Source organism: Puma concolor, chromosome B4 (genome assembly GCF_028749965.1).
Source record: "Puma concolor isolate L17-30 chromosome B4, mPumCon1.1.hap2, whole genome shotgun sequence".
Taxonomy (NCBI): Eukaryota; Metazoa; Chordata; class Mammalia; order Carnivora; family Felidae; genus Puma; species Puma concolor.
Window position 1 is genome coordinate 38041394 of NC_141673.1, and position 18060 is coordinate 38059453.

General features: G+C 34.5%; 1 protein-coding gene and 1 pseudogene across 15 annotated transcripts in view; one reads left to right on the forward strand and one right to left on the reverse strand.

The window, feature by feature from the left end:
• PPFIA2 (PPFI scaffold protein A2) overlaps positions 1-18060 on the forward strand; it is a 479884-nt gene that overhangs the window by 372194 nt on the left and 89630 nt on the right. For 8 of the 15 annotated variants that reach the window (XM_086712721.1, XM_086712726.1, XM_086712720.1 and 5 more), the window contains 7 exons: positions 79-165; positions 593-676; positions 938-1069; positions 2606-2668; positions 7474-7565; positions 11447-11582; positions 13410-13630. In XM_086712721.1, the coding sequence (XP_086568847.1) occupies positions 79-165; positions 593-676; positions 938-1069; positions 2606-2668; positions 7474-7565; positions 11447-11582; positions 13410-13630 (815 nt within the window). The remainder of the gene's footprint in view (positions 1-78; positions 166-592; positions 677-937; positions 1070-2605; positions 2669-7473; positions 7566-11446; positions 11583-13409; positions 13631-18060) is intronic. The other 7 variants (XM_086712727.1, XM_086712728.1, XM_086712729.1 and 4 more) reach the window with 1 other exon arrangement.
• LOC112863704 (hsc70-interacting protein pseudogene) lies at positions 14866-16556 on the reverse strand (annotated as a pseudogene).

The following is an 18060-nucleotide window of genomic DNA, read 5'->3' on the forward strand; positions in this document are numbered from 1 at the left end:
TGCTATGTTCTGTTCAGTGTCAGTGTCTTTAGTTCTGATTTTTCAATTTTGTCCCTCTCCTTTTCCTTGACTTGTTAGTCTGATCCAACCTCTTCTACCTCATCTGATGATTATCAATATGTTATGGAAGCTAAACTACAAGAAATGATCTCCATACGTAGGAAGGTAGTCCTACTGGACTTTACTTTCTATTGCTAAATAGAATCCATCTAAGTTTTTCTTTTCATTTATAAAAATTATGTTATTTTTATTTATTGATAATCAACCATCTGTGCAGTTCAGTGCTTCAGGAGCTTAAGATTGGACAATGGCAGGTTTGTGTTCAAACCATGCACAGTCTGCATGTTACATTTGGCTGATTTCATTGCTCATAAATAAGTCCAATGTTTTGCTGATGCTTGGATGTAACAGGCCTTTGTAGCTGACACATTTCAAGCAATGCTGTTCAGCTGCCTGTTTAAAAAAAGTTTATTTTTTGAAAATTACATTTGCGGTTGGTAGTAGCTTGCTTTACATTTTATTTCAATTTATTTAGAGGTACAGTGTTAATCAAATCTTACATGTCAGGTACATATTTCATATTTCTTAACAGGCTGAAGAGAGACATGGAAACATTGAAGAACGCATGAGACATCTAGAAGGTCAACTTGAAGAGAAAAATCAAGAACTTCAAAGAGTATGTATATTAAGAACCACTCCCCTCAATCATCAGTCTATGGGCATGTAAGAAATGAATGTCTTTCTTGAAGATAGGTTATATTTAAAATCTTATGAATATGCTCTGTGCATTTTAAAGGAAAAAAGAAAAGGTTCTGCCAATTTAATCACACCAGACAGAAAATGGAATCCAATTTTAAACTAGAAAAATATAAAAACAAACCCAGTGCTTTTTAAATGATTGTTATGTCAAGTTTATTTATTTTTTCTTGAATATAAGGCTAGGCAAAGAGAGAAAATGAATGAGGAGCACAACAAGAGATTATCTGATACGGTGGACAGACTTCTGACTGAATCTAATGAACGCTTACAACTACATTTAAAGGAAAGAATGGCTGCCCTAGAGGAGAAGGTAAAATGACAGAAGAGTAGAATCACATGAATATTTATCAATGTTCTTAAGAGCATGGTTGTTTTATACCCTGCTGTAATTATTGTATTGGTCGGATGATCCATTTATTTTCCTTAAGTATATATGACATAGTCTTAGAAGTGAACGAGTAGTTTCTGTAAAAATGTGTAAGATAAATTTTTAAATGAGTAAAAGTGCTGCATGGTATGTAAATCTTGCATATTCTCATGATCATATAGATAAATGTATTAAAATGTATTTTGTGGTGAAAATACTTAGTTATTCTTCACCTGGTGTGCAAAAAAAGAGCAGTGAGACAAATATCAATTATTTTGGGGATGTCTTGCATTGAACTATTCACATGTTTCGAGTAACTAAATCTACTGCTTCTCTAAAAGCCAAAATGAGTAACTGAATTTATATTACCAATAGAACTAATCCTACTACAGTTTAGGAACGCAATAATTTCAGCTGCATCATTTCCAAAAATTGCCTCTTTACAGTGTGCAATGTCATTCACAATGCTATGTGTCTTGTTGATAGTTGGCAACTACCACACCAGCACGAGTTACATGAGCTGGTTGCCGATTTCAGAGCAGATACAAAGGTAGGGGCTAAAACCCAGGTGGACAAATCATTTTGGAAATTGAGAATGAATGCCAGTCACTACTTAAGCTAGACATTTTCCCCTGACCCAGACAATAAACCAAAATAGAAAAAAATACTCCCCTGAAATTGTTAAAGTAGACTGGCTGACTTTCATTACAAAGTGATAACCTTCTTCCCATTCAACTCCAAATGCATGGCCACTTTACCAATCACTACACTCTTAGTTTAGTTTTACTAAAATTAAATTTGAAAAAATACATTTTTAAAAATCATGCTTTGTGGTAATATAAAAAAGCATAAAGCTTTTACGATAGTAATCACTTCATGACAAAATTTTAAAAATAATTTCTATGATGCAGCTTATTTCTACATGTCATGAGATGTAACAGTTTTGTAAATAGCTAAAATTTCATTTATATTGCTCTAATGATTTAACCTTTATTGGAAATTATTTATTCTGTATTTGAAATAGAAGGCCAGAAATTAAACTTTCCAGAAATAGGATCTGATAATTTATTTTTTTCCTCAGATGATAAAAATGAGTTCATCTGAATCCTTTATCTGTAATACCTTTGGCTAATATTGAGTTTATTACTCACATTTTCTCATTTTAAAAGTAACCTAATTATTTCAAATTTTAAAACACTGAGAAGAAGAAAATATAGCTTAGAAGATAATATTTATTCCATTTGCCAGTCCAAGTGTTACAAAATAACATTTCCCATTTAAATTATGTATTTTTCTAAATGTTAAGGTATTATGTTTAAAGATTCTATTTAAATGTGGTTTCCATGGAAACCAAGAAATAGATGCACCAAGGAAGGAATCAAAGAGAAGGAATCAAAGAAGATTCTTGAGCAATAAAACATTAATCTACATATTCAATTATTTTCTCTTTAGTTAATTATTTTTCTTTCTTTTCTTTAGAATGTTTTAATTCAAGAATCAGAAACTTTCAGAAAGAATCTGGAAGAATCTTTACATGACAAGGTATAATGGAAACTTACATTTTACCCATTTTTCTATTTTAGACTGACAAATGTGTTATTGTAAAATAAATTTGATAAGAAATAAATTTAGGATGCTACCTTTTTAAAACAATTTTAACTTTTGTATTATACGTCCAGAAAAGTGTACATATCTAGAGAGCTTGATAAATTTTTGCAAACCAAACACACTGAAAATCAAGTCTTGTAGCCCCCTTCTTGTTCAAATACAATTACTACTCTTATCCTAAACTATAATCACTGTCTTATTTCTAAAAAAAAAAAAAAAAAAAAAAAAATGCTTTTGACTTTTTGTGCTTTACACAAGTGGAGTAAACTAATTTGTATTTAGTTTGAGATATCATTTAAGCAGATATGTATTAAATATCATGCACAGTGATTGTGCTGAATTATGTTTGCTACATGATCCTGGTTCCAAAGTAGCTGAAAAATGTAATTGAGAGAGAACAGACCTTTGACAAAGCAGCAAGTTGCAGAGGAACAGATGCCAAGTGTCGAAGGAGTGAAATATGTAGTAAGAGCTACAGGTAGGAGAGACTACCATATAGTGCTGCTATAAATAAGGCTTCAGGGAGGTGTCACTTGACAAAGCTCTATGGAAAGGGAAGAATACGTTACAAGCCTTTCAAATACAGTGCATGTGGCATGATTGCCAGTGCTTTGTGTGAGGCAGGAGTGATAGGGAGTTTCATTTCTTAAATAATGATGGGCATAACCTGGGGCACGTGGGTAGCTCAGTCAGTTAAGCGTCCGACTTGATTTCTGTTTAGGTCATGACCCCAGAGTTATGGGATCAAGCCCTGCATTGGGATCAGGGCCTGCTTCAGATTCTCTTTCTCTCCCTGTGCCCCTCCCCCTGCTCTCTCTCTCTCTCTAAAATAAAATTTTCTTATTTTTTTAAAAAAATAATAGCATAACATTTGGCTGGAATCAGTTATTCCTGTTATAGGACATATTATATAAGAGGCAGTTAAGGACCAAATTATGAAATGTTAAAAGCTGTAATTGCTAATATATCTTCTCCTTCTTCATTAGCCTATATATTTTTTAAGTCTATTAGTTATTTTGAAAGAGAGAGAGCATGAGAGCAGGGGCGGGGCAGAGAGAGGACAGAGAGAATCCCAAGCAGGCTCCATGCCATCAGTACAGAGCCCGATGGAGGGCTCGATCCCAACAACTATGAGATCATGACTTGAGCCAAAATCAAGAGTCAGACACTTAACTGACTGAGCCACCCAGGTGCCCCACCTATAAATTTTTGTTAGCAATTTTGTCTGATTTCATTTTGTTTAGCACAGGAAAATAATGTAATATAAAATTATTGACTTAAAAAGTGACCTACAAATGTGTGTGGAACAAAAGAGAAGAGAGAGAGAGAAGAAGCAAGGGACAGAAGAGACGGAGGGAGAGGAGGGAATATCTGGGAACAGTATGGCATATGGAAAGTATTGGAAAAGATGAGAGAAGAAAGATTTAAAAAAAAAGGAAAACTGTACATTTAGCCCCACTAAATTGTACATATTATGATGTTAATTTAAAACTATGTGGCCCCACAGTCAGCGTATATATGATCTGAAAGATAGATCTCTCTGTGGCAATACAATATGGTCCCTAGAAGATAGCATCTAATTCTTTCTGAAGTAGCTTTAAAAAAAGTCTACAGAGTGGAGATGCCATTTCATCAGGCTCTTGAAGGCACAAAAGATCTTGCCAAATAGGCAAGGGTAGGGCAGAGGACAGAGCCTATGTGAGAGCACAGAGAAAACAAAGATGGTTGATTTGCTGATTTACCAGAAGTTTGCTGTGACTGGTATGTGTTTAAAGAACTAGGTTGCGCCCAGATTGTGGATTTTGGACTTGATCCTATTATGCAATGTTATGTTTTCCAAAGCTCTGTGTGCTCCTGGCAAGATCCCCAGAACCCACTCCCCCACCACCTACCCAAACCTTGTAGCTTCAACAATCTGCCTAAGCAACTAACAGTACTAATCACTCCATGCTTTGCACCCTTGTTCACGCCAGTAATTAGAGGAAGCAAATCCCAGGTCATACCTCATTTCTGAATATCATCCCACACAGCTAAACATATTTCCTAATCTAACCACATCTCCTATAACTTCTGAAATTTCCACTCAGTTCTCTGTAACTGACAGTCATTCATTAGCCAAATCTCCTGTGTACTCAACCTCTTCTTGTTTCTCATCATCTTGATCTCTAAAATTTGAAATTCCTAGGACTGGTTTTGAATTTCTTCTCATGTTCACTCATTGAGTTGAGGCTCTTCTGATCTCATGGATTTAAAACCATCTATAAATTGAGTACCTCCAAATTTAGATCACCGACTGGGTCCTCTCTCCTGAGAGAGTTCATGTATTTAAGAGCCAACTCAATATCTCTATTTGGACACTTGGGCAACTCAAATGTTCACAGGTTCAATCCCCCCACCCCCAAAACCAGCACCACCAACCTCAACCACCGCTAGCAGTAGTCCTCTCAGTAAATTACAACTTCTCCTCTTAGCCAGGTTAACCTTGGAGTTATTCTTGACCCCTTTATCTCACACTCCACATTCAGTCCAATAGCAAATTCAGTTAGTTCTGTCTTCAAGATATAACCCAAATCCATCCAGTCTCTTTCTAACACTGCTGTTGTCCAAGCCACAATTTTCTTGCCTATGTTTTTGGAAAGACAGTAATAATTATCTTTCTTCCCTCCCTCCCAGTCTCATTCATCAGGAGTGATCATGTCACCATTTTGCTCAAAAATCCTCCAGTCATTTTCTACCTCACTCAGAGTAAAAACCAAAGACTTAAAAATGGTTGACAAGGCCTTTTAGGACTACCCTTCCCAAGCCCTGCAACCAAAACATTTCTAAGTCTATTCCCTATCTGTCTTTCTCTTTACTGTCCAACCCAGCCACAATGATCTCCTTGCCCTCTCCTTCAACAAATATACTCCTTCTCACTAGGGAGCATTTGTATCTGCTAAACCTTTTCCTAAGACATCCCTATTTTTTTTTTAACTCCCTTCCTTTCTTTAGGTTTTTGCTCAAATAGCACTTTATTGGAGAGATCTTCCATGCTTCTCTTATTTTCTTTTTCCTACCAACATCCTATAGACTCTGTTTATTGTCTTGTTTACTAGATTATAAATTATAGGAGGGCAGGGAATTTTTTATCTTACTACTTTATCTTAGGGCATAGCACAATAGAGGTGCCCTATGTGTGTATGTGGAAATAACAAACAAAGGGATTAATGAATGCAATAAGAAATCATTTAACATTTTAGGCAAATAATTTATTTGATCATATGTGTTTTTTTTAAATGATACATCTAAAAGAGAAATGTGTAGGGAAGAGATTGAAGGGAGCACCGCCTCTGTGGAAGCTGGTGAAGTAATTCAGGAAAAAACTTAAAAAGGTGTCGAGTAGGGTGATGTTAGTAAGAATAAAAAGGGCAGATAAGAGAAATATTGGGAAAGCCACATTAACAACAAAGTATGGTGAGAAACGAAGTATGAGTCAAGTAAAATGTCAAGCATTGGCTGCTGGGACGGGAAAAAAACAGTAAGAGGAAATCTAGAAGGACATATTTAAACTTTCACAACATTATAAAATGTTATAATCATGAAAACAAAATAAATCCTTACATATGCATTTAATTAAGGACTATTAGGTGACCCTTACATTGAAGATTTATGGACAGAAACTGGTAATGACAATCTGAGAAAATTTTCAGGTGTACAAATAATTCTACCAATATCAAGCTCACAGTTTTAACTTATATCACGTAATGACCCTTTTCCTCATCTTTTTTTTTTTGTTTGTTTGTTTAATCTTTATTTTGAGAGAGAGAGAACGCAAGTGAGGGAGAGTCAGAGAGTGAGAGACAGAGACACAGAATCCAAAGTAGGCTTCAGGCTCTGAGCTATCAGGACAGAGCCCAATGTGAGGCTTCAACTCACGAGTCGTGAGATCATGACCTGAGCTGAAGTTGGGTGCTTAACTGACTGAGCCACCCAGTTGCTCACTTTTCCTCATCTTTTTAAATCCATTTTTCTTTCTCCTTCATCATGTGTATTACAACCCTTATAGAATAATCAAAGTCCTTTTCTTCATGAATAAGACCTTTTCTTTATTTTTTTAATCTGCTGTGATTATGACTTTGCATTTTGAAGTGATGTATACATAGCTAGTCATGATCTTAGTATTCCTATATGTTTGCAAAAATTTAGGATTAATGAATGCAAGACAATGTAGACAATTTTTTTTTAGGGAAGTAAAATTTGTATTTTTTATTTTTAACCCCAACTAACTAATGGCAAAACAAACTTTAGGAGTTTTTGACACATCTTTTCATCAGAAATGAACTAACTGATGACCATGAAAGTGATTGCCAAGAAATAAAGATCGAAAGAATTGATATTAGTTGTACTAGGAAATATGACCATTCATATATTGAGTTCAGTTCATTGATGGTGAAGTTTTAAGCATAGCATGTTATTCTGTGTTTATTTTTGTCTCAACAATCTAAAGTACTACTCTATAAAACATCTTCAAGGCACTAATGTTTAGATAACTTTCCATTGATTTGTGCTTTTCACATTTTCATTACAAGGGGAAAATGAGGCATATTTTGCTGTCATGTCTAATGACCTGTAATAAAAATATATCCATCAGTTTTCCATTTTTAAAAAAACACTAAGATTGATAGCTTGGTTTATCATAATTGAATGTTGGTATTCTTGGCATATGCATATCTTCTGAGTCAAACATCTTTGATTTTTAGGAAAGATTAGCAGAAGAAATTGAAAAGCTGAGATCTGAACTTGACCAATTGAAAATGAGAACTGGCTCTTTAATTGAACCCACAATATCAAGGTAACATTAAATTAAAATCTTATTTATAGTTTGCCAAAAATCAATATGATTTTTTTATGGTCCCGTATTACCTCAAATAAAATAAAACAGGCCTCTTACTGCCCAGCAGGCATTACCCTATGTTCACTCCTTACTCCTTACTGATTTACTATTTCTATATTCAAAAATAATTCTCTAACTTAGTAATCTGTTCTGCAAATATGCAATAAAAATTTTAAATATTACATTTTGTATTCTGCATTTAATTACACAGCTATAAATAACCTAAAAAGAGTCTTAAATGACGGAATAGAACTGTATGTGAGGAGATTACTTCTCATTCCAGGAAGAGGCAACACCTCTTTTCTCTACATGCAGAAATGCTTTCAATGTATAATGTTACTGAAGAAGTATCATTGATTATGGTCACTTAGCATCCACCTATCTTGTTAAATTAATTGCAAATACAAAGTGAAGGAGAAATTATACATGTTTTGAAAACAAGTAAATTTAGCCATACTCATCTGCTTTGACTCAGTACCTCATCTTGAAAAAAAGAAGCAATGACATAATTATTTATTCTTTAGATAAATACATTGATCTTGATAATTCACATGTAATTTTCTTTTGTGCTTAGGGCCTTTTATTTAAAGTTAATGAGAAACCCTACAAGGATTTACTCATTTGATCATTTATTTATTAGACAACATAATCGTATCAATTATTTGAAACATTTGACCACCACAGACTTTGAGAAGTTCGTTTTTCTTGGTCTTATAGTTATTCTAAGAATGTTCATTCCATGGGCGCTGGAATTTATGTTTGTTTTGGTTACTGTAATCTCAGTACCTAAAACAAAGAAACAAACCAAACCTGGTATATAGTATACTTTCAATAGATATCATTGAACAAATGAATATGTGTAATAAAGCATTTTTTAGATATTCAGATCAAAAATCCAAGTTAAAAAATCCTAAAGGTGCTTATATTCTCTTGAATGTATTAGTAAAAATAAAGTTCAGTATTTTGAGTATTTTTACCTTCAGTTTAATATAAGAAACACAGTTCTGCAGGCAAAAAAAAAAAAACATCCAAAGAACTTTTAAACATGTAGGTCTTTAATTTACAAAATTGTGTTTATTTTTCTAAATGCTTTATTATGATTTATGTATCTGAACTGAAATTATTAATTCAGTGATATTATCATGATGAGTACTGAGTAATTTATAGAACTGTGGAATCACTGTATTTTACACCTGAAACTAATAAAACACTGTACATTACTGAAATTAAATATATATATATATATATATATATATATATATATATATATACATACATACCTATATGTATATAATATCCTTAAAAAATAGAGAGTTGTAGAAGTGTTATCTAAAAGTTCTAAAAGTTCATCACTACACTGAGTCATCATGAACAGCCTAATAATATGACATTTATCCACAATGAAGGATCATTCTGAAAGCTTGGGAACTACATACAGAACAGTTCTTCTTTGATATACCAGATTGTAGTAGAAACAAAACTAGACCAAGAATAAGAAGATTGACATTTCTAGGTCTAATACATACAATTATTAGCTGTTTCATTTTGGAAAACCCACTTACCTTAAGAAGTTCAAATTTTATATGTATTTTACATGAATTATATATAAAATAATATTTTTATGATTATCTCACAAGCTTACTTTGTAGATAAAATGAGACTAGTGAGCAAAGGGGGTTTTGTAAACAGTAAATCAAAAAGTACAAAGTATTATAGGAATTACTGATTAGACAAACTGATGGAATTTATAATATGTTATAGGATAACAATATGTGTTGAATGGCAATTACTTATTGAACAAACATGCTTCTGAATGCACAATTTAAACAGCAATAAGAAAACAGAAGATGCATAGGAACTTCACTGATCTTACAGATGAATGAATAATACCTGTTTCAAATGGGAAACACAGGGATACTCTGAGGACTATTACAATAAAGGGAATACAAGGGGCTACGATAGTATAAGACAATGGGAATTTTAAGCTGACTTTAAAAATGTCAACCACATAAATGTGGGAAGAGACTATTTCTAGCAGAAAGAACATCATGTTCGAAGGCTCAGGATCAAAGGAAAGTGTGAGTTACTCAAGAAATGGAAAGAAAGTCAGTACAGCTGGATGGAGAGAGAGAAGGCAGATAGTAACTAGAAGTGAAGCTAGAAAGCAGGGTTCCAGATTGTAGAGGGCCTTGTAAGGCCATCGAAGGGTTTTAAGCAGGGCATCAATAGTAGCAGATCTGTGTTTTGGTTCACATTTTTATAAATGACCTGGAGTTGAGAGATAAGACAACAAGAAAACAATACTCCTAGGAAGATGAGTTATAATTTTAGAATCGCCCCTCCAATGACCAAAGAGACGTTACCCAAACAGTGACAGACAAGATACCTAGAATGTTCTAAGGTAGACAGTTTAGACTGTATTATGATTAATTTCATTCATTTATGAGCTTACTAGACATTTATCAAGTGTTTATTATATGCTAGGAATGCCTCCTTTAGCATACAATGGTAACTAAAATCTGACCTTTGTCTTCATGAAACATATACCCTGTTATAAATAGGTCCTGAGAGAGGTTCTATTTATGAATGTGACCTGGTTCGTTAGTTTTTATATGTGGCTATTCCATAATAAAACCAGTTTCCTTGATTGAGTTTCAAGTTCACTGCTATAAAAACTATAGCTGCCCTCCACTTGGAGGATGATTCCTTAGTTCATTTGCTTTAAATTTCTGCTTGACAAAACAGGGATTTGCATTAGTTAGGTCAGTGTCTTCTATTGTTGCAAAAATCTAGACCTCACGTAACCTTTTCTGATCTTGCCAATAGTTTGGAAATGCTAGGTTTTTTTTTTCTTTTTTTTTCACAAAAGGAACTAACAGAGCATAGTAGATCAGTAGGAGCCCCAAGTTCAAGAGAAAATACAGTGTTAAACATATTTCCTACTGATGATGGATCATTTTATAGTACAGCATGCTGTCACTATTATCATCATTATTATAGCAATAAACTGAACTTGCTATAAATCTATATATAAATAACGTGTAGCAAAATATTTATTACACTTTGATTACAGTGTTTATTGAAAACCAGTGTGATGATATTTTTCAACCGGAATTTTGCAACTATTTCATCTCTAACCATATTTCAGAATCAAATGTGCTTATCAAAATATTTTTCTTTATATTTTTGAAACAATGTCTTATCAAAAGCTGAAAAATTGTCCTGGTGGTAGGTCCCACTATATTTAAAAAATAAGATTATTAACCTTGGGTCCATTTAATTTTAAGTATTTTGTTAATTTCCTAAATTGAAAAATAGAACACCTTGAGAGAGAATTCTGGGACCCCAAAAGTTTACACATTTTACTGTTAGATTAGTGGGAAATATTTAAAACAGACACAGCAATAAATAACATATATTGGTATGTACACTAAATAATTCAACTACAATTCTATTTAGTTTTGTTTATCCTATTTGCCAGAATTTAAGCCAGTGGATCTTGGTTGTCAATCTTAACTTGTTTTATTTTACTACCGCGTTTGAAAATGATAATTAACAGACAGATGTTTTATATTCTGTTTAAACAGACAAGGTCACTTGACCTTCAAGAATGGACCTGAAACCAGTTTCTGACCTAAGCCTCAGAAGAGACCCCAAAGAGTCATGACAATTCACCAGTTTTCTTCTGTGATTTTTTTTCTTTTTTCTTGAGCATTTATGTTTTATTCCTTTTTTTTTTTAATGCTTTATTCTTTATTGAAAATTGAGCAGTTCATAGTGATTTGCTGGAAAGTTTAACTTTTGAGATTGAGCATATGTCATATTTTTCCCTTTTCCAGAACTCACCTAGACACCTCAGCTGAGTTGCGGTATTCTGTTGGATCCCTAGTGGACAGCCAGACTGATTACAGAACAACTAAAGTAATAAGAAGACCCAGGAGAGGCCGCATGGGTGTACGACGAGATGAGCCAAAGGTGAATTTTTTTTATTTCAAGTCTTTGATGATTCTCAGTAAATATACTGTTCCATTTTGGATAGAATTTTAATACTGAGAGAATTTAAAATGCTAGCATTTTTAGTTTCAAGCATGACATATTTTTTTAAACTATAACTAATGTAAAACTACCCCTATGTGCCGGAAGTTGAACTATACACTTCCCATGTGTGTACCCACATAACCTTATGAATTTGGTACTATTTTTATGTCAACTGCAGATATAAAAAGATTGAAGCTCAGAAATTTTAAGTGCTCAACATTAATTACACAGCCAGCAAAGTGAGAGGATCCAAACTTGAACCTCTATTTGTTTCAAATTCCATGCTTTTATCCAGTATGCTGTATTGCCACACAAATGGACTTTTGGTTTGCTTGGGCACTTATGCATTGGCATTCATATTGTCAATTAAAATTAATTAAATATTTTAAGTAGAATTACTGTTTTAATAAAACTTCGAGAAAAATGTACACACACTATTGCAAGTGTTTATGGAGAACTTCTGATAAATTGCAGGGCTGTCTTTCATTCAGTCAGTTAACTTGCAAGCTATGTATATTGTAAGTTTTTCATTGCATTTTATACTGAAGTGATATAGTTCCTTTGTGCCCTAAGTATAGCTTTTTCTCCCCAACCACTTTTATGTGTCAAATACTACATAACCTACTTGTCCTTATTTGTACACAGGTTCTTGGATGCCCTATGGTTTTTAATTGGTACCCATGTCATGCATAATTTAATCCCTCATAGTAGGCATTCAATATCTGTTAAATGAATGAATAAAGAAGTGAACAGAGGAAGACTAAATCAAATCCATCTTGGTTCTTTTCATATGCCAAATAAACTAGTTCCACTTGTACGAAACCAATTTGTGACACAAATACTAATTCAGGTCATCAATCTTAAATAAATACTCAGGGCAAAATCATGTGGTCCCCCTCCCCCCCCCCCCCGCCAAAAAAATCATTTTACATCATCACAAAAATGAAAAACATTTTTTTAAATACAAAAAATTCTTTCTTACTTTCCTTCCTCTCCTACCTTCAGATCACACCTTGAAAAATGCTGGTCTGTTGCTTACTCAGGATTTTCACTGGGGCACCTGGCTGGCTCAGTCAATAAAGCATGCGACTCTTGATCTTGGGATCATGAGTTGGAGCCCCACATTGGGTGTTTCAGATTATTTACAAAATTATTTTTTTCATTCACATGAGGGATTTATTATATCAAATAAAAAAAAACATAGCCATGTAAATTAGTGTGCCTTGGGCTTAAAAAAAAATCAATGAAGCATTTGAGTGATCAGAACAGTAGAGATGAAATTAATATTTTTTTAATAATATGTTGTTAGAACCTATGTAAATGAATGTTGGGGAGAGAATTATTATATAATTTGTGTGGCAATATTTGTAGTCAGCCTGTAACAAAGTGTAAGTAAGACTAATTAGTATAAGAGATGGAAATGCATCAGTACAAGTGAATAGAGGGTGTTATATTTAGAAAGAAGGAAAATGTTTCAAACATAGATGCTTTAAAGTAATTGATACCTCACATTGAACCAGAAATCATGTGTAAGTTTATCATAATTATTCCTATTAAAATCTTGATATTTATGCTGACAATTAGTACCTGCCATTACTTAAGATGTCAAAGAAATATTTTATTAAAACAATACATTAAAATTTTAATAATCAGTTCTGCTTTTCCTAAGTAAGCTACAAGAGTGTGTGCAAGTTGATTTTTTCAGACTAGTGCTTTGATAATGAGCAATTAGATATGTACAATAATTACTCATTTACCATTCAGGTGAAATCTCTTGGGGATCATGAGTGGAATAGAACTCAGCAAATTGGAGTGCTAAGCAGCCACCCTTTTGAAAGTGACACTGAAATGTCTGATATTGATGATGATGACCGAGAAACTATTTTTAGCTCAATGGATCTTCTCTCGCCAAGTGGTCATTCTGATGCCCAGACTCTAGCCATGATGCTTCAAGAACAGTTGGATGCCATCAACAAAGAAATCAGGTGAGTTCAATTATCACTGATGGTTTTAAGGGATTAGAAGACCTTGATCCTAAAAATATCATGATTAGATCAGAAGCACTGGCATCACTTGGGAGCTGCAGACTCTGAGACCTCACACTACACTGAATCAGAATGTGCATTTTCACAAGATTCTTAGGATATCTATACATGTCCTGTGTAAAATTAGGACGATCTTTATAAGGAACATATATGAAACATAGGTAAACTAATGATTTTAGGGCAATATAAAAGCATAAGGTAAAGATAAAATATTCTCTGATGAATTTTAAGTCGCCTTTTATTTATTTATTTTTTCAACGTTTTTATTTATTTTTGGGACAGAGAGAGACAGAGCATGAACGGGGGTGGGGGGCAGAGAGAGAGGGAGACACAGAATCAGAAACAGGCTCCAGGCTCCGAGCCATCAGCCCAGAGCCTGATGCGGGGCTCGAACTCACAGACCGTGAGATCGTGATCTGGCTGAAGTCGGACGCCCAACCGACTGCGCCACCCAGGCGCCCCTTAAGTCGCCTTTTAAATTAAAATCTATTTAAATGACATTTTGTGGTAATAAGGTACATTTTGAAGGTACATTTAACACTACAGTAAAGGTACTGAATAGCATGCAATTAATGTGCAGCCAGCTCCTTAAAAGTATATAGACATCAGAGTGAAACTAACTATGACTGAATTATTGTATACTAGATATGAAAAAAAAAACACACTGTCACCACACTGATAATTAGATGGCTTCCAAAGAGTAGATTAATTATGGGATTAAGTTGTATAAGTTAACAATTCAAACATTGAGAAATATTGTCACTAAGATAATCTCTCTTTTTTTGGATAATTTCAACTTTAACAATATATACTTTCTTGAATCCCAATGATGATCATAGTCTCTCTCTTTTTTTTTTTTTTTTTAGTAAAGAAAAATGTAAGGATTAACACACCCTTTGAATATGTTTTTAAATATTTTTAAGGTTTAAAAAATGCTTACAGTTTGTAGTTCTTAGTAGGAAAACATTATCTGAACATTATCTGAATGAATACCCTAATGGAAAACCACTATAAAATGTTTCAGTTGCATGTGGGGCAGAGGGGTAGGGATTATCTTCACAGCACTCCAGCTTTCTCCAGGAGGAGGTCACAGGTACACTGGTTTGTGTTACGACATCCAATAGGTGATCTAAGTTGCTTTTCCTTCAGCAAGGGCTTTATTTGTCAGAAGGGCGTTATGCTTGACCTCCAAATTTGTCTGACAATTTACTGATGAGATTCATTACTTTTGTGCTGCTCTGATATTTTGACCTATTTGCTGAGTTCTGGGCCATATCCTGGAAGGCCACCATAACTTTTGGATCCTGCATGGCTGCAAGAACCTCTGGGTCACTAAGAATTTCATTGAGCCCAGGCATTCCTGCCATTCCAAGCATTCCCCCTGCCATTCCAGGCATGCCTCCAAGAAAATTACCACACATTCCCCCAGGAAAGCCACCTGGAAAAGAGCCATACTGAGCTCCTGATTGTCCTCTGGCTTCTTCCTCCCTCTGAGCTCTCTCCTGTTCTTCCCAAACCTTCTTAGCCCTTTCCATTCTTTCTTTGATGTTTCTCTCTTCACATTTTTGCTCATACTTTCTCCAATGTTCAGCAATTTTCTGGGCCCTCAGTTGAACTTCTTTCAACATTGCACTAGCATCTTCATCATAATCCAATTTACAAGCAAGAGCAAGATCATGTGCTGCTTCTTCCCAATGGCCCAGAAGTCTGTGTCCTTTTCCTTTACACTTGTAAGGCTGAGCTGAGTCAGGATTTATTTCAATAGGTCTGTCACAGTCTCAAATGGCAGTATTTGGCTTCTATAATTTGATGAAGACCCTGGCTCTCGTGGCATACAGAATGGCCAAGCGAGGATTCAGCTTAATGGCATGTGTGAACAAGTCAGTGGTTTTCCGTAGTTCACCATCATTTAGGGCATCAGTGGCAGCCACTTTTTTATCATTTGCCTGATCCATCATTTCCTGGGTTATCTCCACATTTTCATCTCCCATTTCTTGAGGGGCATCAGTATCTGGTTCAATCATACCTTCATTGTTAATTTCTAGATCACTCTCCTCACTTGATGGTCTGTCTTTGTATTTTCTTTCCTCCACCTTCTTACTATCTGTTTTTTCTTCCTTGATATTTATTGTCTTCTGATTTAGTTTTATGAGTAGAAGGTGGTATTTTTACCCCCCATGCTCTCTGCCCACTCCCACAGGAAGCACATTTTTCTCAGTGTGCAGCACACTCAGATAGTGCTTACTCATTTTTCTGAAGGCCTGAAGATCACTCACTTTGTGGGGGTCGATGGTCCAGGCAGTGGCAAGGCTAAGATTTCAGCCTGATTCCAGGCAAGGGTACTAGATCAGCATGACTGTGTGGAAGGGTCATAGTTTCTTTTTTTTTATCATTGACTTAACTAACCTCAGTGAAGAACCCAGCTGTGTCAAGTGGATTTATATTCTTTTGAACATTGAGAAACTATTCTTAACTTGTTTTTTTCTTCAACAAATGAACAGTATTTTACTATTTTGAACACTGTTTTTGTTTTTCTGGCTCTAGCTAAATCTGTTGGCCTCCTAATATGATTCAAATCTATCCAGTTCTCTAACTATCATCACCCTATTGGGCATTATAATAAGTTTTCATCTAGATGACAATAATAGTTTCTGCCTGGTTTCTTCATAATATACGGGTTCCCCATCTGACTTTTTAAAACCCAGTTTGCTTATGTAAGGTCACCCTTTTTCAACCCCTTCAGTTGCTTTTAAGATAAAGAACAAAATACTTCATATGGTCTACAATGCCCCATCTGCCTCAACTTTCTCACCTACCTTATTCTATATCCCATTAAACATGACTTCCAGTTCTTTGAATGTTCCATGTTCTCTCCTTTGTCGTTGCTATTCCTTTCTTCTGGAACATTATCCTCATTCCACACCCTTGTGCCCTAACATTTCACCCTCTTTACCCTTACTCACCATGAACATCTCCACCATTCCTTCTTCTGACCTTCAGTTTGTTTTACTGTCCTTCAGTTCCTTACCTTTATTAGATTGTAAATTATATAAAAACAAGAAATGGATCTTGCTTTGCTCACTGTTTTATGTCCATATCTTGGCACTTTTCTTGATAAATAGAAAGTGCTTCATAATGATAGATTAGCATAAATAGAAAAAATAATATAGGGGTGCTTGAGTGGCTCAGTTAGCTAAGTGTCTGACTCTTGATCTTGGCTCAGGGCATGATCTCATGGTTCATGAGTTTGAACCCTGTATCAGGCTCTGCTTGGATTCTCTCTCTCTCCTTCTCTCTCTCTGCCCCTCCCCTGCTCATGTGCTCTCTCTCTCTCTCTCTCTCTCTTGCTCATATGCTTGTCTCCTTCTCTCTCTCTCTCTCTCTCTCTCAAAATATATAAATAAACTTAAAAAAAGAAAAAGAAGGAATATAGAACGTAAATTCAAACTAAATAACACTTTTTGATGCTTTGCAGTTAATGGTTGAACTCACTGCATAGATTTGAAATCAAGTATATATCTCTGTGAAATTTGTTGTCTCTGAAAATAAATACACACACCTTCAATAACAACCTGTTTCCCTCCAGGAACTCAGCTTTGTTACATTAAGATAGTAAAGCCCAGTTATAATCTTGACCTAGGCTAATTAAGTTTGATAAATAGTATGTTCAAACTACTGTCCTTTTATATATTTCTTTGCTGACCCTAGTAATGTATTTAATATAGTTGCTAATTTGTAAGAAATTAAGAAGTACATATAATTTAAGTGTATAGCAACATTCAAAGACACAGGAATCTTGGAAATCACGGAAAGATTGTGGAGTAGAAGGACCTTGCCTCATCCCATAAACAACTAGATAACACTCATGTCAGTGCAAATAACCCAGAGGATGATTAGAAGACTGGAAGAAAAAACTCCGTAACTAAAGGTAGAAAAGATATCTGTAAAAATTAGCCAAGGGATTCACAAAATAAAAGGATGTAAAATATGACACTATAGACTAAAATGTGGTGTGGAGAGGATTAAAGCATGGGTTCAAATGTAAACGACCATCAACTTAATATTGACTGCTAATGGTAATCACAAGTCCAAAACCAGTAATGGATATGCAAAGAATAAAGAGGAAGGAATCCAAGTATATCACTAAAGAAAGCCAACAAAACATGAAAGAAAGAGAAGGATGAGAGAAAAACTACAAAAACAACTACAAAACAAGTAACAAAATGGCAATAAATACATATCTATCAATAATTACTTTGGATATAAATAGACTAAACACTCCAATAAAAAGACATGGAGTGACAGATTGAATAAAAATCAAGACCCATCTATATGCTGTCTACACAAGATACATTTCAGACCTAAAGACA